Raw genomic sequence first — 22777 nt, 5'->3', positions numbered from 1 at the left:
AAAAAAAAAAAAAAAAAAAGAAAAGAAAAATGAAACTATGATGAACTGTAGCCAATTAGAAATTTTCAGTATAAAAATAGGTTCTTGACATTTAAGTATCTCTATATATCAAATATTTAATGTATGCTATAGGGAACAATATATTAACTGTAAGATAAAATTTTATCATTCTGATTATAAAGAAGTAGAGACTTAGAAAAGTTAGGAATAAACAGCTCGAGTCCCACAACTACAAGTGGCTAGGTTGAGGTTCCAATGCCAACCTGGACAACTCCAAAGGCCCTTATCTTTTCACTCTACTTTTCTGCATCACTGTGGGCCTCTGCTGCACACACACATTTGGCCCCATATTTTGCTGAGCTGAGCATATGAAAAGTCACAGAACCACAGGGGCCTGAAATTTATAGTGACTCCTTCCAGCTCCACTGCTTCATAACAGAGTCAGACTAAGAGCTGTTCATTCAGCTCAGAAGGCCTTAGGGGCCACTGAAGAGTCTTGAGCAAGAGCCCACATAAAGTTCTCTTGTTTCCGATGAACATCCAATTGCCAAAATGAATTTTTTAGTCTCATTTCTAAGTCATAAATCTGAAACTAGATCAATTATAAAACTCCTAAAAGTCTGGGTTCATATATCCCACCTTTACCGGGAGTAAAAAAAGTTTTATTTATGACCACTTAATCTCCATGTGGAAGGCATCTGTAGCCTCTTGGCACTGTGATTGACAGAGACAGGGCTTGCGGCCACTGGACCTTACCCCAAGGGGACAATGACTCAGAGTTGACAGGACACATGGTCCTTGGGTCAGCAGAAATACTGAGCTTAGGGAGACCTGGAACTTCTGTGATATTAGCAAGAGGTCTCTCTCACTCCAGTATTGACAGAGTATGTACAAAATAGCACATGACAAAAAATTAGCTGTCTTAGAATACAATATACAAAACAGTGAAATACAATATACAACGTGAAATTTCAGGCTTTTTTCCCCATTTGTTTATTGGTACATTTGAAACAAACAATGCAGTTATATTTTTCACTGGAATCTTGTATCTTTACAAAATTTATCTTGCTTATTATCTTTTCCCCATACCCTTGTGCTCACTTCACCTCCTTCACCCTTTCCTATTTACAAAGACTTTGTTTCCATTTTTTTCCTTTTTTCTCATTTTTTTCTTTTCCCTTATTTCCTTTCCCCTCCCTTCCCACTTCCCCTTTAGCCATTTTCTTCCTATTTCACACTATCAATTATACCATTTGAACATTATTTACACTTCATTTTTCACACCAGAGAAACTATTCTGTATTTCCTCGTGTCCTATTTATTTCACTTGAGTATAGCCCCAATGTGCATCCATTCAGCTATAAATGTCTCTAGTTTCTCATTTTTTATGGCTGAGTAGTACTACTTTATAGGAAACCACATCTTCTTTATCCAGTCTCCAACTGATGGGCAAATGGGCTGTTCTAACTTTTAGTTATTACAAACTGTGCCGCTATAAATATGGGTGTGCATATATCACTGTGGTATGATTCTTTTAATTCTTTTGGAAAGATACCCAGCAGAGGCATAGCTCAGTCAAATAGGAACTCTAATCCTAATTCTTTGAGGTATCTCCATATTGATTTCCACAGTGGTTGCATCAGTCTGCATTCCAACAACAATGGAGAAGGGTTCCTTTCTCCTCACAGCCCAGCCAACATTTGTTATTGGTTGATTTCTTGATAGCAGCCAATTTTTCTGGAGTGAGGTGGAATCTCAGTATTCTTTTCATCTGCATCTCTTGAATGACCAGTGATGTGGAAAGATTTTTCATGTCTTTATTTGCTGCTTTTACTTCTTTGTATGAGAAATGCCTGTTCATTTTGGGTGCCCATTTTAAATTGGGTTTTTTAATTTGGGGTGTCTGATTTTTTTTAGTTATTTATATATTCTACATAGTAGTCCTTTGTCTGTGGAGTAGCTGGTAAAAATTTGTTCCCACATTTTAGGTTATCTCTTAGCTCTGTTGGTGGTTTCTCATGCACTACAAAAACTTTTTAATACAATGAGATCTCAGTTGTTGATTCTTTGTGTTAGTTCCCATTCTACTGAGGATTTGCTCATAAAGTCTTTTCCTATGCCAAGGCCTTCAAGAGGCATTCTACCTAATTTATTTTCCAGTAAGTTTAGTGTTTCTTATTTAATATTTAGATCTTTAGTCCACTTGGATTTTAATTTAGTGTGTGGCAAAAGATAAGAATCTAGTTTTAATCTTTGGCAAGTTGAAAGGCAGATTTATTAATGAGGCTATCTTCCCCCAGGGAGGATGGTTGGCTTCTTTGTCAAAGATGAGGTAGCTCAGTATGTTTGGAGTTTTTTTTGCATCTTCTAACCTATTCTTTTGATCCTTGGGTCTTTGCCATTACCATACTCTTTTTATTACAGTGGCTTTGTAGTGTAGTTTCAAGTTGGCAATTAGGATACCCCCTGCCATGTCTTTGTTGCCTAGAATGGCTTTTACTATTCTAAATTTCTTCTGATTCCAAATGAATTTTTGGATTGTTTTCTTAAGTTCTTTGAAATATACTGTGGGATTTTAATAGGCATTGCATTCAATCTCTGTAGCAGTTTTGACATATGGCCATTTTCACTATGTTGATTCTTCCTACCCAGGAGCAATGGATGTCTTTCCATTTTCTTATATCCTCTTCTATATCTTTTCTCAGAGTGCTGTAGTTTACATTGTAGAGGACCTTTGTCACCTTTGTTAGATTAATTGCTACATATTTCATTTTTTGGATATTATTGTGAAAGGAACTGTTTCCTTAATTTCTCTCTCAGTGAGTCTGTTATTTGTGTACAAGAAGGCTATTGATTTTTGAGTGTTAACCTTGTATCCAGCTATGCTACTGAATCTGTTGATTTCATCTAGAAGTCTTTTGGCAGTTTTTGGGGGTCTTCTATGTAGAGTATTATATCATCAGCAAATAGTGAGTTTAATTTCTTCCTATCTTTCTTCATTTTATTTCTCCTCTTGTCTAATTGCTGTGGTTAATGTTTCTAGAACTATATGGAACAGGAGTGGGGATACTTGACATCTTTGTATTATTCCTGATTTTAGTGTGAAGGGTTTCAGTTTTTGACCATTTAGTATGATATTGGCTGTTAGTTTTTCTTTATCAGGTTGATATAAAGACCATCTATTCCAATTTTCTGAAGTTTTTATCATGAGTGGGTGTTGAATTTTGTTGAATGCTTTTTCTGCATCTATTGAGATGATCACATGGCTTTTGTCCTTGACTCTGTTAATATAGTGTACCACATTTATTGATTTATGTATGATGAACCATCCTTGCATTCCTGGGATAAATCTGAATTGGTTAACATGTATGATCTTCTTGATGATCTTCTTTATTCTGTTTGCTAGTATCTTATTCAGAATTTTTGCATCTATGTTCCTTAGGAAGAGTGGTCTGTAATTCTCTTTTTTGGTTGTGTCTTTCCCTGGTTTTGGAATCAAAGTAATACTTGCTTCAGGACTGAATGTAGAAGTATTGCTTCCCTTTCAATCTCATTGAAGAGTTTAAAGAGTAGTGGCAATAATTTTACTCAACATGTCTTGTACAATTCAGCAGTGAAGCCATCAGGACCTGAGCTTTTCTTTGTTGGTAAATTTTTAATTACATTTTCAGTTTCACAGAATGTAATAAGGGTGTTTAGATTTTTTATATCTTCTTCATTCAACTTTGGAAGTTCATATGTATCCAAGAATCTGTCCATTTCTTCTGTATTTTCCATTTTATTTGAGTACTGGTTTTCAAAGTAGTATTGATGATCCTCTGTATTTCTGGTGAATCTGTTATGACTTCCCTTTTTCATTCCTAATTGCACGAATTTGAGACTTTTCTTTCCTTTTTTTGGTAAGGTTGGCTAAAGATTTATTGATTTTGTTTATTCTCTTGAAAAATCAACATTTTGATTCATTGATTTTTTTTGTATCATTCTCTTAGTCTCCATTGCATTATTTTCTGCTCTAATGTTTATAATTTCATCCCTTGAATGAGCTTTTGGTTTGTCTTATTCTTCTTTTTCTAAGAGTTTAAAGTTAAGCATTAAGTTGTTTATTTGAACTTGTTCTGTTTTCCTAGTGTGGGCATTTACTGCTATGAATTTCCCTTATAGAACTGCTTCACTGTGTCCCATAGATTCCTGTATGTTGTACTGTCATTATCATTTAATTGTAGAAACTATCTAATTTCTTCTTTAATTTCTTCTGTGGCCCAAAGGTTGTTCAGCAGGGTGTTATTTAATTTCCATGTGTTTGTGAAGTTCTTGTGATTTTTTTGATATTGATTTCCACTTTAATTGCACTATGGCCTGATAATACACAGGAGATAACTTCAATCCCTTTGCATTTTACTTAAACATGTTCTATGACCTAGTATTTGGTCCTTTTTGGAGAATGACCTGTGTGCAGCCAAAAAGACTGTATATTCTGATTTTGTGGAGTGGAACACTCTGTAGATATCTACTAAGTCCGTCTGTTCTAAGATTTGGTTCAGTTATTTCATTGTTGATTTTTTTGTCTAGATGATCTATTTGTGTCAGTGGAGTATTGAGGTCCCCACTACAATTGTATTAGTGATTAATTGGTGTTTCATGTCACTTATTTGTTCTGTATAGTTAGTGGCATTAGTATTTTGTGCATATATATTTATGATTGTCATTTCTTCCTCTTGTCCTTTTATAAGGATGGAGTGGCCTTCTTTGTCTTACTTAATTAGTTTTGCTTTGAAATCTACTCTGTCTTCAAATAAGATAGCTACCCTCACTTTTTTCAGGTTCCTGTCACATGGAGAACTGTTTTCCCTTCTGTTACTCTCAGTCTGTGAATTACTTTGTGGATTAAATGGGTTTCTTATATACAGCATATTGTTGGATTTTGCTTCTTAATCCATTCTGCCAGCATATTTCTTCTGATTCGTGAATTGAGGACATTAACATTGATGGTTATAACTTATGTATTTACTTTTCATTGTCATGTTATTTTCTTGTTGTTTCTTTTATTTTTCCCTCTCTCCTTTTAATTTCTTGCCTTGCCTGGTATATTTTCTCTTTTGGCCCTTATGGAGTTTTGGCCTTCATTTTCTTTTTCCATGATATTGTTTAGAAGTGCTTAGAGTGCCAGTCTGGTGTTCATGAAATTTCTTAGGTGCTCTTTGTCATGGAAGTATCTTATTTTCCCATCAATTTTTAAAATGTATGGGAAAAAGGAGTGACATATAATGAGTTGATAAGAATTTGAATGAGTTATTTTTAAAACAAGGAAGTTTTGATAATTTCTAGAATATTGAGAAAATCTTCTAATCTCTGATATTTACCTTCGTGTTTAATAAACTTAATAATATTATATAATCATTAATTATATAGCAGATTATGTAGTACATAACTAAGAACTAACATAGTGATTAATATCATTTGCTGTGTTCTATAAGTTTCTCATTGCCTCCAGACGTACAGATCATTTAATTAATTTCATCATTGCCAATATTGACATTTCCTGTGATCCCTCACCCCATTTTTGCCTTCAAAATATTCACCATAATCAAATATTACTATATACTATTAGTTGTTTAATATCTTCTCCTCAGCTTGGAAGTTTCATGAATGCATTTCTGTGTCTTACTGACAAGATAATCTCAGCATATTGAGTAGTATTTAGCTTATAGAGGATATTCCATAATTATTCACTGAAATAAGCAGAATCTGCTAGTCCAAACTCTTAGGGAACCATTTATAAAAACATAAAAATATTATTTATATATACTGTAAATGAAATGATTGAGAAATATCAGGAAGTAGCTTTCATCAATCAATATTTTACCTTGTTACAAAAAGTTTACTGGTATAATTTAAATGAACTCTACCTTTTTACCTGTTATTATACTGTATTTATTTCTTCTGTGGTTTCTGTATTTTATAAAAGACTTCATTTTCTAAGGGTAGGCTTAGGTTCCCAGCAAAACTGAAAGGAAAGCACAGAAATATCCCATATGCCCCTGCTTCTCCATGAGGACTTTCCCAGGATCAACACCTGACAGCACCATGCTCCCTCTGTTGTAAAAGCTGAACCCACATGAACATGTTATTGTCATACAAAGCCCAGGGTTCATTTGTAGTGTGTACATTTTTTGGGCTTAGACAAAAGGGCAGTAACATCAATCCATTACAGCATCATATAGAATAATTTTGCTGCTCTAAAATCCCCTGTGCTCCACTATTCAGCCCCCTGCCCCATGCACACTCTCCTTCCTTCCTTTCCCTCACACCTCTGGAAACTACTAATCTTTCATGATTTTACTTTTTTTGTAATGTCATATAGCTGGAAACATACTACTTTTAAGATTGCCTCTATCACTATTATTATCCTTTAAGATTACTTCAATCTTTTCATTTCTTGATAGCTCATTTATTTTTAGCATTGAATAATATTTCACTGTCTTCATATGTCCCAGTTTATCCATTCACATACTGAAGTTTACCTTGATTGCAACCAAGCTTTAGCAATTGTGAATGAAACTGCCATTAACATTTCTAAAGATTTTCTGTGGACTTAAGTTTTCAATCCCTAGGTAAATACCAAAGAGTGTAATCAATGGTTTGTATGGTAAGAGCATGGTTAGCTTTGTAAGAAAGCACCAAACTGTCTTCCAAAGTGGCTGTACCATATTGTACTCCCACCAACGATAAATGAGTTTCAGCTATTCTATATCCTGGTCAGAATTTGCTGTTGTCAGTGTTTCAGATTTTTATGATTGTATAGTGGTATTACATTGTTGTTTTAATCTGCATTTCCTTTTGAGGTGTAATGTGAGAATCTTTTCATGTGTTTGTTTGCCATCTGCCTGTCAACTTTGGAAAGGTATCTTTTAAGACATTTGGCCCATTTTTTAATTAAGTTGCTTGTTTTCTTATTGTTGAGTTTCTACAGTTCTTTATATAAACTTTAATCAATCTTTTGAAAACATTTTTTTTCTGTGTGTGGCTAAACTTTTCATTTTCTTATCAATATATTTTGCAAATATAAAATATTTTAATAAATTTCAAGTTATTGATTTTTTCTTTTATATCACATATTTGTGACTGTGATGCCATATCTAAAAAGTCACTGAGAAGCCCAAAATCACATAGATTTTCTCCTATATTTTCTTTTAGGAATTTTATAGTTTTTTTGTTGAACACTTAAGTCAGAAATCTACTGAGTTAACTGTTATGAAGGTATAAAGTCTTTATTTAGTTTTTATTTTCTTCATTTTTTGTTTTATCATGGATGTTTTATTCCAAACATTTGTTGAAGAGAGTAAATTTGTTTAATTTCATTGCCTTTTATCCTTTGTCAAAGATCAGTGAAATATATTTACTAGACGTGGTCAAAAAGTAGGGTGAATGATAAATTTTTTCAAGGTATTACAGTAAAAGATATTTTGCCATTAATACTCCTCATACTATTTCTTCTCACATCAAAAACACTTATCGTATCATTTGTGTCACTTTCACAAACAGTTTTTGAAATCATTTTGTGTCATTTGCACTGTAGTAGCTGCCTGCATGTTCTGAATCCATTCAAAACATTTGACTTTCATGATCACTTTTTTTTTTTTTTTAGGAAGAATCAGAAGTAGCACAACAGCAAATGTTGTGAATAAGTGGATGAGAACATGCTGTTCTGTGTTACTTGACAGAAATTCCCATAAATGATTGATTAGTGTGGTGAGATAAAAACATACTTGAATGTTCAAGTAAAAGAATTTACTACAGTAAAGATACATTGTTATTGATCTCCTTCAAAACTTAAAATACCCTCCACCCCAGCTTTCAAAACAGGTACCTCATCATTCTTGGAACTATGTATTTTACTGTAATAAATTTTTAATTTTAAAAGTCATATGTATCAATCATTCCTTATATGTGGGTCATTTCTTGTGTCTCTCTTGTGCTCCCTTGGCTTATTTGTTTATTATTACACCAATGCATACAGTCTTGTACAATAAAGTAAGTCTTGAAGTATCAACGGTCCCTCAAACTGTTTTATCTTTATAATGGATCGGCTATTATCGGTCATTTGTCTCTCCATAATCTTCTTATTAATACCTATAAAATAACTTGCTGTGATTTTAAAAGGCATTGCATTGAATCTATAGATCAAGTTGAGAAGAACTGACATTTTCACAATATTGAATCTTTCCATCTATAAGAATGAATATCAGGGGGTGAAGGGAGGGCAGTGACAAGGGGAAAAATAAGAACCAAGACCTGTCGTGTGAAGGTACAGGATCTCAGTAATGAATGTAACTGTATTGTATACCTAGATTGTATCAATAAACTCAATAAAAAGAAAAAAAATGGATATCTCTCTATCTTTTCTTTGATTTTTGTTGATCAAATTATCAATTAAATAATCATACATTTTCTCATTTAGATCTTATATATACTTTCTCAGATTTATACCAAAGTATTTTATTTTGGGGGTACTAATGTAAATGACACTTAATTTTTAATTTTAAATTCTATTTGTTCATTGGTGGTATGAAGGAAAGCAATTTAATTCTATATTAATTTATATATTATCCTTATATTATACATTAATTTTTATATAATCTACTGTGCTGCAACCTTTTCATTATTGTTAATTCAGGAACCAAAGAAACAAAAAAAATTATTTTTCCCTTTACAATCAGTGTGTCTTTATTTCTTTCTCTTGTTTTATTTCATTGCTACAACTTCTAGCATGATTTAAAAAGGAATGGTGGGGGATATCCTTGCTTTGTTTCTAATTTAATGAGAAAGCTTCTGGTTTCTGACCATCAACCATGATGTAGGATTTTGTAGATGTTATTTACCAAGTTGAAGAGAGATCTATTCCTCCTTTTTGAGAGTTTTTATTATGAATGAATATTGAATTTTGTCAAATGCTTTTGATATGATCATGCAATTTTTCTTCCTTAGCTTGTGGATATGGTGGTTTACTTTAATCAATTTCAAATGCTGTATCAGCCATGGATATCAAGGTATATAATTGGGTCATGGTGTATAACTCTTCATTATACAATGTTGGACATTATGTTCATGAGAGATATTAATTTGTTGTTTTATTTTCTTCTAATGTCTTTTTTGTCTTATATCTGGTTTGGGTGTTGGGCTAATGTTGGCCTCATAGAATGAGTTAGGGTGTATTTCCTCAATCTCAATATGCTGAAAGAGACTGGTATAATTTATTCCTTAAATGTTTTTAAAATTTAACAATGGGTTCATGACCCTAGTGTTTTCTGTTTATTAAACCTATTAATCAATAAGTTTTTGATCCAACACATTTCATAAATAGAGGACTGTTCCAATTATCTGTTTCTTCATACATGAGGCATTAGTAGTTTGTGTCTTCAAAGAATTGGTCCATTTCATCTAGGTTATCAAATTTGTGGGTATAACATAGTTCACAGTATTCCTTTATTATCCATTTAGTACCCATGAAATGTTTCATTTCCAAAACTAGTAATTTTGTTCTCTTCCTCTCTCCTCTTGACCCCTACTTAGCCTGGATATATTTTCAATATTATTATTTGGGGGGGGTTGAGACAAAGTCTCGCTATATAGTTGAGACTGACCTGGAACTCACTATGTAGTCCAGGCTGGTCTCGAACTCACAGGGATCTTCCTGCCTCAGCCTCCTGAGTGCTGGGATTACAAGCATGCGCCACCACACCTGGCTATTTTCAATATTCTTTCAGATTTTTGAAAGAACTAGTTTTTGGTTCCACTAACTTTCTCTTTTGATTTCCTGTTTTCCATTTCATTGGTTTATATTCCAAAGTTTTGACAAATAAAGATTGTATACATTTAATGTGTATAACATGATGTTTGGATTCACCCTAATTTTTTAAAATTTATTATTTTCTGCTTACTTGAGATTTACTTTGTTCACTTTCTAATTTCTTAAGGTGCAAACACAGATAATTGGTTTTAGACTTTCTATTCTAACACAATCATTCAATCCTCTAAATTTCACCAAATTTGATATAGTAAATTTTCATTAAGTCTAAAATATTTTCTAATTTGAGATTCCTTCTCTGCCTTATGTGTTATTTAGAAGTGTAATGTTTAATTTCCATGTATTTTGAAACTCACATTTACCATTCTGTTGAACCTAGCTTAATTCTATTGTGTTTGAAAGTATGATTTCTTTTTTGTATTTAAGGTGTGTTTAAGGGCCCATAATATAATCTATCTTGGTAATGTTTCATGGGAGGTGGAGAAAAATGTGTTTTTTGTTGTTGGATGACATAGCATACATAGATGTCAATAATGGCCAGATAATTGATAGTATTTATTGAACTCAAATATATCCTAACTGATTTTCTTCCTTCTACATCTATTTCTGATAGAAGGGTTTTGAAGTTTCTAATGATAATAGGGGATTCATCCATTTCTCTTTGTTTTTTCATTTTGTGCCTCATGTATTTTGATACTGTTAGGCACACACATACTTAAGGATTGTTATGTATTCTTAGAGAACTAGCCACATTATCATTATATCCTTCTTTGTCTTTAATAATTTTCCTACTCTTTAAATTAAGGTAACTACTCATATTTGTTTTGATTAGAGCTAGCATCATATATCTTTTTCCATATATTGCTTTTAATGTATATATCTTTGCATTTAAATTAGTTTTCTTCTACACATCCTACAGATGGATCTTATTTTTTTTTTATTTGCTTTGACAGTCTGTTTGAAACTTGATGCATGTAACTTTTGTGGTTCAAAGTGATTATTGGTATTGTTGGGTTATCCATCATATTTGTTGCTATTTTCAATTTGTTTCTTAGTTAAATAACATAAGTAACATATGAAAATTGAAATACATAGGATAAGAACTCATTCTATAGTTGACTGTGATGCTTAGGCTCTGCCCCATTCTATGCCAGTTTTGTAAGGAGATTTCTTAAGTTTCTGTTTTTTCTAAGCTCCATCAGGATATAGAATTGTCTATGAATATTGTTAACTTCAGTTAGAAAAGAAGTAGTAAAGGACACATACTTAAAGTTAAATAATGAGGTTGGTTTTTTTAGTTCAAGTTATACATAAGAAATAATTTTGTAGAGGTTAGCATGAGCTTTCCAGATAAATATTTGGGTTTACTAAGCTAGTTTCCTAAGAAAAGGCAGTTAAGCTTTCTGAAATATATTACTCTTACTCTGGGTAAGGCTTAGAGCCAGGTTATTGAGGATAAGCTTTTAATTCTGCTATAATATTCTCTGGGAAGCCATACTGATCACAGTAGCCTGTTTCCAGTGGCCACATAAAGAAGAATAGAGAGAAATTCAGGAAACAGGGACAGTATTTCCAGGTGAAACAGTAGTGTGGTAGATTTTTTTAAACCTCTTTTAATGCTACAGAATTACTAACCTTGGAGATGAAGCTATTTTGTACACAGTAAAATGATACACTTAAAATCATAATAGATTTAGAAGAGGGAGGTGGCATCTTAATTCTCCTCTTTCCTATATAAGTGCAAAACAATGACCAGTTTTCATATTGTGTTCAGACAACTTTGACTCTTCCACCTCTTCCTTATGTTCAGTAAGCAAGAGTTTGTTTTGTCTACTTAGACAACAAAAAGTTCTCCCTTTTCACTGCTCCTTAACTTCCTACACGGTTCAGGAAACAGTGGTGGAGCTCTACCTACTGGAATTCAGATAAAAATTGAATTAGGTTCAATGGACTACTCCCCTGCTTTTATGGAATAGTCACATAGAAGGATATGGATAGTCTTAGGCCTTAAATTTGCTTATTCCTTCATATATATTTAAAGTTATTTTGCATTCAGTATTAATGTTTTCCTTCCAATATTTTTACTATCTTAATTTTACAGATAAGAACATGGTAGTTGAGAGAGCTAATGCTAATTCCTAATCACACTCTTACTAATTGTAAAGCCAGGAACTAAATAAGATTTCCTGTCTCCAATTCCCATACACTTTATTAATAAACAAATTAAAAGCAAAACAACCAGGAAATAAGTTAATCTGTGAAGAAGTTAGACAAGTCTTTATCCTGCTTGTATTACTATCCTATTGTCAAAGTCATTAAAATGCTTATTTAGAAAAAAATGGTGGTGACCAGTCTAAAAGGTCACATAATCACACAGTGCTTCGTGTCATTGTCCCCTAGCTACTTGCCCTGTAGCTGACGTCCTCCAACAGAGCAGATGCACCCACAGTACAATTTGCTTGCCACAAGGTTTCCTTGACACTGCAGCCATAAATGAACACATTCTTCTTTTGGGAGTGACCATGAAAATCACAGAAGACCTACAACAACAAACAAAGAAGAAAATAAATCCAGGTCAGATTTGCTGGTTTGTCAAACATTTGAAGTGTCAGTTTTCTTGAATGGGTACTGTTTATACAGAAGAACTAACTAGAAGAGGGTGGTGGGTGATTTTGACAAGAGTTGTATTAGTAGAGCTATCAGTGATGACTATAAATTTTAGGGATGTGAAGAATGAATGGAATATGAAGAGATATGAGGCAGTAATATCTTTTTTGAGAAGTTTACTCTGAGTGGGAGAATGATCAAAGCTTAAAGATAAAATATGAACAAGTACATTTAAATATATATATAAGAAGTTTTAATAATTTAAAAAGTCAGAAGGAAAATGCATTTTATAGCAATAGATTAAATATACAAAAGAGAACTTAATAAATCACTATAAGCTCTCTCTAGGTTTTAACATAGTGAAGAATGACCATTAAAACTCAATGGATTGCTCCCCAAAAGTTTTATTTCTCATTCATGCTCTAGATCACCTGTGACACTGCTTTCCATAACTTCATTCTATGGTCCAAATAAATAAGGAAAAGACTTCATGAACAAATCCTCAGTAGCACGGAAACTAGCAGATAGAATCAACAACTGGGATCTCATCTTACTAAAAAGCTTCTGTACTTCAAAAGAAACCATTAGCAGAACTAAGAGACAATCTACAATGTGGGAAAAAATTTTTACCAGCTGTACCTCAGACAAAGGACTATTATCAAGGATATATAAAGAACTCAAAACAATCAGTCCCCCCAAATATAAAGACCCGATCCAAAAATGGGCATCCGAAATGAACAGACATTTCTCATACAAAGAAGTGAAAGCAGCAAGAAAATATATGAAAAAATGTTCCACATCACTGGTCATTCGAGAGATGCAGATGAAAACAACACTGAGATTCCACCTCACCCCACAAAGAATGGCTGCTATCAAGAAATCACACAATAACAAATGTTGGCGGGGTTGTGGGGAGAAAGGAACCCTCCTCCATTGTTGGTGGGAGTGCAGACTAGTGCAACCACTATGGAAATCAATATGGAGATACCTCAAAGAGCTTGGACTGGAGGTTCCATTTGACCCAGCCATCCCTCTGCTGGGTATCTTTCCAAGAGAACTAAAAGAATCATATCACAGAGAAGTATGTGCACCCATGTTTATAGCGGCACAGTTTGTAATAGCTAAATCTTGGAAACAGCCCATTTGCCCATCCGTTGGAAACTGGATAAAGAAGATGTGGTTTTTCTATAAAATGGAATATTACTCAGCAATAAAGAACGAGAAAATAGATTCATTCATAGGATAATGGATACATATTGAAGATATACTCCTAAGTGAAATAAATAAGTCACACATGTGTAAATACCGAATAGTTTCCCTGGTGTGAATAATCTGCAACAATGCATAAGATTCTAATAAGATTACTGACATTTAGAAATGGGAAGAAAGGAGCTAAAGGTGTAGGGAAGGTGGGATGGGTAGGGGAAGAGTAAAAAGGGAAAAGAAAAAAATGTGAGAGAATGAAAAGATGAAAATAAAGTGTTTGTAGATGGGGAGGGGAGGAGGGGGTGAAGGGAGGGCAGATGTAAGGGGAAAAAATGAGAATCAAGATTTGTTATGTAGAGGTCCAAGATCCCAACAATGAATGTAACTGTACTGTATCCCTAAAATGTACCAATAAACTCAATTAAAGCTGAAATAAATAAATAAATAAATAAATAAACAAACAAACAAATAAATAAATAAATAAATAAGGAGCCCTAATTTGGAACATGCCATTTTTGTGACAAAGAAAAGAAAATGTCAAAAATTAGAATTATGCAAGGACTGTGAAAGCTTCTACAGAAGCAAAGTAGAGCTCAAGTCTGCCTATTATCCATTGGCCAAGGAAAGTCAAATGGCCAATCTTATCAGTGCCAAGGGGGAATGTATTCCTTCTATAGTTTGTTGTGTAAGTCACGCGACGAAGGACAATGATACAAAATCTTATTGCTGCAAAATGAGTTGTTAATATTTTTTTAATTTAAAAGATGACTACTAATTATTTTTTAGTTCATTAGTATGTATGTAGTACATAATGTTTACATTCCCTTTAGGAAATTGATGACTATATGTAATATATTTTAATTCCTTTTCTCATCCCCTTTCCCTTCCCTCCCTTCTACTTCTTCCCATCCCTTGATTTCTTTCCTCTTTCATCTTTGGACATGTTTCCAGTATAAGATGTTTACACTCCTTGTGCAGAGTTATACATGTATATAACACATCCCAACTCCTTATCTTCATCTCTTATCCCTTCCTTGTCCCCACTTCCCACTCATCTCTTGATCCCCTTCCCCTCTGAGAGAGATCTAGCTCCCTACTTCCTATTATCTATCTTCTCCTTTTTTTTTTCTCTTTATTTTTACTCTGGGTTTCTAAAACAAAAAATTTGATACTTAAACTTGAGTGCTTGATTTACTGCAGTTAACATTATGGTTTCAAGATATATCCATTTCCTACAAATGACTCATTTGACTACAAATTTTGGACATCCCTGTAGGTGAGGTCTTTTCCAATGGCCTATGCTCCATTACTATCAAGAGAGCAAAGATATTTCTTCATAGTTTGAATCTGAACTTAGCTATGTGACATCTTTTGGTCAGTGAGGATAGACAAATATGATGTGAGCTGAGGTTAATAAAGCATTTGCACTTCAATTGGTTGTTATGATGTCCCTGGGAACCCTTAGACAATTGCCATGAGAATAAGCATAGACCAGCCACTACCTTGGCTGATGTCAGGCACATCTTACACCACTCTGCTAGGCCAACATGGCACAGACCACAGGAATCATCCAGAATCAATAGGAATAGTACATAGTTTTATTTCAGGGTGGTTTGTTATCCAACAAAATCTAAGTGATAAAGTCACATATCTCTTTAGTCTAAATAGATATGCTTCCCTCCATTCCACATATAAAATACATCAACCTGCTCCCACAAAAGATATACCCGAGTCCTATACTGTCATAGTATCAGACGTTCTGGCCAAGATCTCATTATAGTTTCTGTACTCTGTATGTGTCTTCTCCAGATCCCTCAACAAAACAGGAAATCCTTCTGCCTTCAGCTTACCTACATCCAAGTTTGGAGAAAGGAAACAAAATCCCCAATAAAATTCAAGCTTAGAAGGCATGAATAGGAGGGACACTGAAGTCACTGGATGACAACAATATGAAGTGCTAAGAGAAAGACCCAAGAGGCTCCTATATCCTATGGGTAGGGATAGATGTTTGATTGGGCCCCAGTTTTGCTCACTATCAACAGCACTCCAATATTTTCTTTCTCCATAACTCTTGCTCTTCCTCGAGTGACGTTTGCTTTTCCACTGTCTTTCTTGCCACACATGAAAAGAGCATTAGAGAATCTGAAAATGCAGGCCTATTTTAAGACCAAGCATCTATACTTGCTGATTCCTGTTGTAGCAGTTTGAGAGCCAAGTAATTGATTTGATTTCAAATCATCACACTCCCTTTGAGTCACTGCAAAGCAAAAGCACAAAAATAAAACACAGGAAGGTAAAAGAAAATAATTTTCTTTTTTCTTGATCTTAATTTCTCTAAAATGAAGCTGTCAGTCTAAGCAAAAGAGTAGCAATGTAGGGTGATGACACACATAAAAGTAAATGTATCAACATAATAACACAAAATATGAAATAAATAATTTGAAATAAATAAATTGTGGTAAATCCCTTAATGCATACATGAACAAATCAGAAAAGATAGAAAAATCTAAGAACAGATGAAAAAATATGAAATAGCCCACAAAATAATACAGAAACATATAAATAATCTAATTAAATATGAATGACCAAAACTCAGGAATTAAAAGGTAGGATAAATAAGCAAGATCCAATATATACTGTCTACAAGAAATTCATTTTTTTGTTTATCTGCTTTGTTCCCCAAGAAAAGATGGACAAAGAAATTCATTTTAAATATAAGCCATATGTTAAAAGTAAAAATATGTGAAAATATGTGACTCAAATACTAAAGAAAAGAAAGGGGCATAGCACTATTATCAGATAAAGTAGACATGAGCACAAAAGTATTATCAAGGATATAGAAGGATATGAAGGTGAATGTGTCAATTTTGTCTTTGATGGTTGTGTCAATCAGCTTTTCTATCCCTTTCAAAATTCTTGACATCCAGGGCCGAGGATTTAGCTCAGCAGTTCGGTGGCCTGCCTCGCAAGTGCAAGGACCCAAGTTCAATCCCCGGTACAAAAAAAAATAAATAAATAAATAAAAATCCTGACATCCATATCTTAAAGGAGGAGTTTATTTTGGCTCATGTTTTAGAGAGCCATGGCAGTGTCTCCAAGAGAGAAATGGCCTGGTTGAAGGGACTAGAGAACAAAGACTGCTCACCCCATAGCAGCCAGAAAACAAAAAGAGAAAGGAAGACCCAGAGAAAAGAATACATCTTTCCAGCCTCCTGCTTGGGCTGGTAACTGGAGTCACACCAGAGGGGCACAAGGGGTCACAAGGACCATTGTTCTGAGCTCCAGCCTTGATTTTCATTTAATACACATGGTTAGAGGTGACAGATTAATAACTACAACAAATTGTCATTCTCTAAGCTGTGCTTGATGCTGTTGTGTTGCTGACTGTATTACTTGGGCTAAGGTATTGTGATTGATTTAACTAGTTGTCCTTCCTAGTACAATGAAAAGGAGATTACCTCAGAGTTATTAGAGACTCAAAACCTAAAAACAAGCAATAACAGCAAGACTGACGTATTAACCAAGGAATGAAACCAAGGACAGTACCAACAACAAAAATAGAAATGAGAGGGCCAGAGATTTAGCTCAGCAGTTCTGGGGCTTGCCTTGCAAGTGCAAGAACCCAAGTTCAATTCCTGGTACTAAAAGAAGAAAAAAAAAGAAAGAAAAAAGAAATGAGAAGACATTCAAGCAAGGCACAAGCACAAAAACAGTCTGCCTGTTCATCAAAGGCAAATTCTTTGGAAAATGAGGTGGAAAAGTCTGATAACCAATCACCTGGACATCCTGAACTGATAGCAGAGTAAGTAACAGAACAGATGAATGAGGCTCTAGAAAAATTCAAAACAGAAATAATTTTACAGATAACTGAGATGGTGAGAAGAATGAAAGACATGTTTAGAGACTCTAAAACAGAAACAGAATAAAAAATACATGAGTTCAGGACCATGACAGAAGATATGAATGCCAAGAATAGGAAAGAAATGGAATTGCATGAAATGGATTGAATAAGATATCCAGGAGATTGAAAACTCTACTGAAAGTACACATAAAAGATCCAGCAGAAGGTGGAAGGCGGAGGTCCAGGACAGCCACTCCGAGATTCATTTTCCCTCTGACCTGGCTGGGGCCAATAGGTGAGGACTAGCTTGTCGTAGGTGCCCCTACATAACCCCTGTCCCCCCTCCCCAGGCCTCCTGTTTGTGCCAGTCCTTGGATCCACTCTGCAGAGGCAGAGGTGGTCATAAAGGGCATTTTTCTGAGCTCCAGACTTTGAATATCTTCAAAGAAAGGGCAGAGGGAACCTGTGGTAGATCTTTGAGGAGTTCAATCTTGCAGGAGGTCAGGAAGCTCAATTTGGTCCTTATAGCCCCAAATCAGTCTGAATCTCAGGGGTCTGCCATTGCTAGCTGAGATCAAAGGACTTTGTTCTGTACATGGCTGTGCACATTGTATATTATGACAACAGAGATATAGTCTGAAAGAGGCTCTTCAAATTCTTTTTCTTCTTCCTTTTCCTCATTCCACTCTGCAAATGATTTTTTTCTGTCCTCTTTTTCCAAATCAGTCTCTTACTCCCCCATATTATTCCTCGTCTCCCTTTCTGTTCCTCTTCCAGCCCTAACTCAGATTTCTTTTATCATTTTTTCTTTTTTCTTTATGTTCTATTCTTCTCATACTTTCCTTCAGTCAAAGGTCAATACTTTCAAAGGAAAGTGAGCCCCTGTTACTGTTACGATGTTATATTCTTGTCCTTATTCTTGCACCCTGTCTTTCCCTTTTGTCTTTAACAGTTTTGCAAAGACTGTATGGTTATCCTATATCCCCTGGCTTCCCTTGAAGCCTTCTCCAATTCTTTTACTTGTCTACTCCTCTCATCCTAACTCTGTCTAAGCCCCCATCCTAAATGGTAAAGATGCTATATTGAAGAGTTTATTCACTGCAAAAATATTTTGGGTTGCTTCTTGATTTTAATTTAATTCACATGCTTTAAAGGTGATAGAATAATGACTACCACAAATGGTCAATTTGTAAGTTGTGCTTCATCCTATTGTGTTGCTGATTGTATTAATAGGGCTAAAGAATTGTGATTGATTTAATGAGTTGTCTTCTCTAATATTATGAAAATGAGAATGTCTATGAGTCATTATAGACTCAAAAGCTAAAGTGCAACTATATCAGGAAGATTTAAGTAATAACCCGGGAATTAAGCCAAGGACAACCCAACAACAAAAATAAAAATGAGAAAACACTTAAGCAAGACACAAAGACAGAATTCCAGTTCACCAATGGCAAACAGTAGGGCAAATGAGGATGAAAATTCTGACTGTGAAGCACCACGGCACCCTGAACTCACAGCACAGGAAGGAACAAAACAGATCAATCAGGATCTAGAAAAATTCAAAACAGAAATAACTTCCCAGATAACCAAAGAGATGGTGAGCAAAATGAAAGTCATGATTACAGAATCTAGAATAGAAACTGACAAAAAAATAGATGAGCACAGGACCATGACAGAAGCCATGAAGGCCCAGCATAAGAAATGGAAACAATGAATGCCCAACATAGGAAATAAATGGAATCCATGAAACAGATAGAAACAGATATCAAGGAAATTAAAAACTCTATTGAAAGTTTTCACAGCAGAATAAAAGAATGTGAAGATAGAATTTTAGATAGAGAAAATAGGACTGCACTCAGTCATAGTGAAAAGAGGTCTCTTAAAATCAATAAGGGATCATGAGAAATCGCTCCAACAACTCCTAGATGATGCAAAGAAGAATAACATAAGACTGATAGAAATCCATGAAGTAGCAGAAAATACAATGACTTTAAAAAGCTGTTCGCAGAATTAATGACAGAAAACTTCCCAAACAGAGCAAAAGAATTTCACATACAGAGAAGTGAGGCATATAGGACTCCAACTAGCCATGATCAAAAAAAAAAATCTACACCTACATATATAATAATCAAGATCCCAGAAAACCAACAGAAGAACAAAATGCTACAAGCAGTAAGAGAAAAGAAACAAATAACATGCAAAGGAAAGCCCATCAGAATCACAGCAGGCTTTTCAACACAAACCCTCAGGTCAAGGAGAACCTGGAGTGAGATATTTCAAGTCCTAAAAGAAAACAACTGCCAACCTAGACTACTAGTGTATCCTGCAAAAATCTCTTTCAAAATGGATAGGGAAATAAGATACTTCCATGACAAAGAACACCTGAGAAACTCCATGAATACCAAACCAGCATTACAAGGAATTCTAAACAATATCCTGGTAAAAGACAATGAAGGTCACAACACCATGAGGCCCAATAGAGCAAATCAAATAGGCAAGGCACAAAACTAAAAAGAAAGGGGGAAGAATTAAAAAGAATCAACAAAAGGACAATAACATGACAATAATAAGTCAGTACATATCAGTTATAACCATCAATGTCAATGGCCTTAATTTACCAATCAAGAGAAATTGAATGGCAGAATGGATTAAGAAGCAAAATCCAACAATAAATTGTATACAACAAACACACCTAGTGTAAAAAGAAGCCCATAGAATGAAAGTGAAAGGATGGAAAACAATTCTCCATGTGACAGGAGCCCAGAAAAAGCAGGGGTAGCTATATTATTTGCAGACAAAATAAATTTCAAACCAAAAGTGATTAAGAGAGACAAAGCAGGCCAGTACTTCCTTGTAAAGGGAACAATTCAAGAGGAAGAGATGACAATCATAAACATATATGCACCAAATATTAATGCCCCAACTATATAAAACCAATATTAAGTAACATGAAAAACCAAATAAGCACTAATACAATTGTAGTGGGGGATCTAAATACCCCACTATCAAAAATAGACTGATCATCTAAGCAAAAAATCAACAATGAAATACTAGAACTGAGCCAAGCTTTTTAACATATGGACTTAATAGATGTCTATAAGTGTTTCACCCCACAAAATCAGAATATACATTCTTTTCGGCTGCACATGGGTTATTTTCCAAGATAAACTACATACTAGCTCATAGAACAGGTTTGAATAAATGCAAAGGAATCAAAGTTATCCCCTGTATATTATCAGATAATAGTGCAATCAAGCTGGAGATCAATACCATAAGAAACCATAGGAACTTCACAAACACATGGAAATTGAACAACACTCTCCTGAACAATCAATGGGTCACAAAGAAATTAGACAGGTTTTACAAATAAATGATAATACCAGTGCAACATACAGGAATCTATGGAACACAATGAAAGCAGTTCCACATGAAAAATTCATAGCATTGAATGCCCACACTAGGAAAACAGAGCAAGCTCAAATAAACAACCTGATGATGAATCTTAGACTGCTAGAAAAAGAACAGCAAGAAAAATCCAAATCTCATACGAGAGGAAATTATAAAGATCACAGCAGAAATCAATGCAATGGAATCTAAGAAAATGATACAAAAAAATAAATGAATCGAAGAGTTGGATTTTTGAAAAGATAAATAAAATCAATAATCCCTTATTCAAACTTATCAAAAGAAAGAAAAAAAGGGCTCAAATCCACGTAATAAGAAATGAAAAAGGTGAAGTCACAATAGATCTACCAGAAATCAAGAGGATCATCAATATCTGCTTGGAAAACCTGTATTCTAATAACATGAAAAAAACAAAAGAAATGGACAGATTTCTAGATAAACATAAATTACCAAGGTTGAATGAAGAAGGAAAATTCTAAACCCATTATTGCAATCAGTGAAATTGAAAATGTAATTAAAACTTTACTCTGGAGGTTGAGGCAGGAGGATCACTGTGAGTTCAAGACCAGCCTGGTCTACGTAGTGAGTTCCAGGTCAGTCTTAACTACATAGTGAGACCCTGTCTCAAAAAAAAAAAAACCAAAAAAATAAAAATAAAAACAAAACAAAACAAAAAAACTTAACCAACAAAGAAAAGTGCAGGTCCTGATGGCATCACTGCTGAATTCTACAAAACATTTAGAGAAGACCTACTGCCACTACTTTGAAACTTTTCAGTTAAATTGAAAGGGAAAAATACTTCCAAATTAATTCCTAGAAGCAAGTATTACTTTGATTCCAAAACCAGGGAAAGACCCAACCAAGAAATCAAATTACAGGCCAATCTCTCTAACAAAAATAGATACAAAAATCCTCAGTAAGAGTTTGTCAAACAGAAAACAGTGTCATCAAGAAGATCATACACCTTACCAAACTGGATTTATCCCAGTGATGCAAGGATGGTTCAACATACATAAATCAATAAATGCAACACACTATATTAACAGTCAAGGACAAAAGCCATGTGATCCTCTCAATAGATGCAGAAAAAGCATTTGACAAAATTCAACATCCATTCATGATAAAAACCCAGCAGAAAATTGGAATGGATTGTCTTTATCTCAACTTGATAAAGGCTATCTATGAAAAGCCAAGAGCCAATATCATATGAAATGAATGGTCAAAAACTGAAAACCTTCACACTAAAATCAGGAAGAAGACAAGGATGTCCACTGTCACCACTTCTGTTCAATACAGATTTGGAAACATTAGCCACAGCAATTAAACAAGAGAAAGAAATAAAAAGCACTAAAGATAGGAAACGAAGTTAAACTGTCATTATTTTCTGACAATATGATATTCTACAGAGAAAACATAAAAAACTCCACCAAAATACTTCTAGACTTAATCAACAGATTCAGTAGAGTACTTGGATACAAGGTCAACACTCAAAAATCAACACTGTTCTTGTACACAAATAACATAATCACTAATAGAGAGCATCCAAAAGAATAAAATATCTAGGAACCAACCTATCAAAGGAAGCAAAAGATCTCTACATTAAGAACTATAACATTCTGAAAAAAGAGATTCAAGAGGATATAAGAAGATGGAAAGACATCGCTTGCTCCTGAGTAGGAAGAATATAGTGAATATAGCCATGCTTCTAAAACTGCTATACAGATTCATTGTAATCTTGATTGAAATCCAACAGTATATTTCACTGAACTAGAGAAAACAATGCAAAAATTCATTTGGAGCCAGAAGAGACCTATAATAGCAAAAGCCATTCTAGGCAACAGAGACATGGCAGGGGGTATCACAATACCCAACTTGAAACTATACTACAAAGCCACTGTGATAAAAACAGCATA

The 22777-nt window shown here is 34.2% G+C and overlaps 1 protein-coding gene across 1 annotated transcript in view; it reads right to left on the bottom strand.

The window, feature by feature from the left end:
- Agbl1 (ATP/GTP binding protein like 1) overlaps nucleotides 1–22777 on the bottom strand; it is a 702610-nt gene that overhangs the window by 342293 nt on the left and 337540 nt on the right. Inside the window, exon 19 of the mRNA XM_033761003.1 lies at nucleotides 12214–12345. Within this exon, the coding sequence (XP_033616894.1) occupies nucleotides 12214–12345 (132 nt within the window). The remainder of the gene's footprint in view (nucleotides 1–12213; nucleotides 12346–22777) is intronic.

Source organism: Fukomys damarensis, unplaced genomic scaffold, assembly GCF_012274545.1.
Source record: "Fukomys damarensis isolate Sample0158 unplaced genomic scaffold, DMR_v1.0_HiC HiC_scaffold_7, whole genome shotgun sequence".
NCBI lineage: Eukaryota > Metazoa > Chordata > Mammalia > Rodentia > Bathyergidae > Fukomys > Fukomys damarensis.
This window is presented reverse-complemented; position numbering and strand designations above follow the sequence as displayed.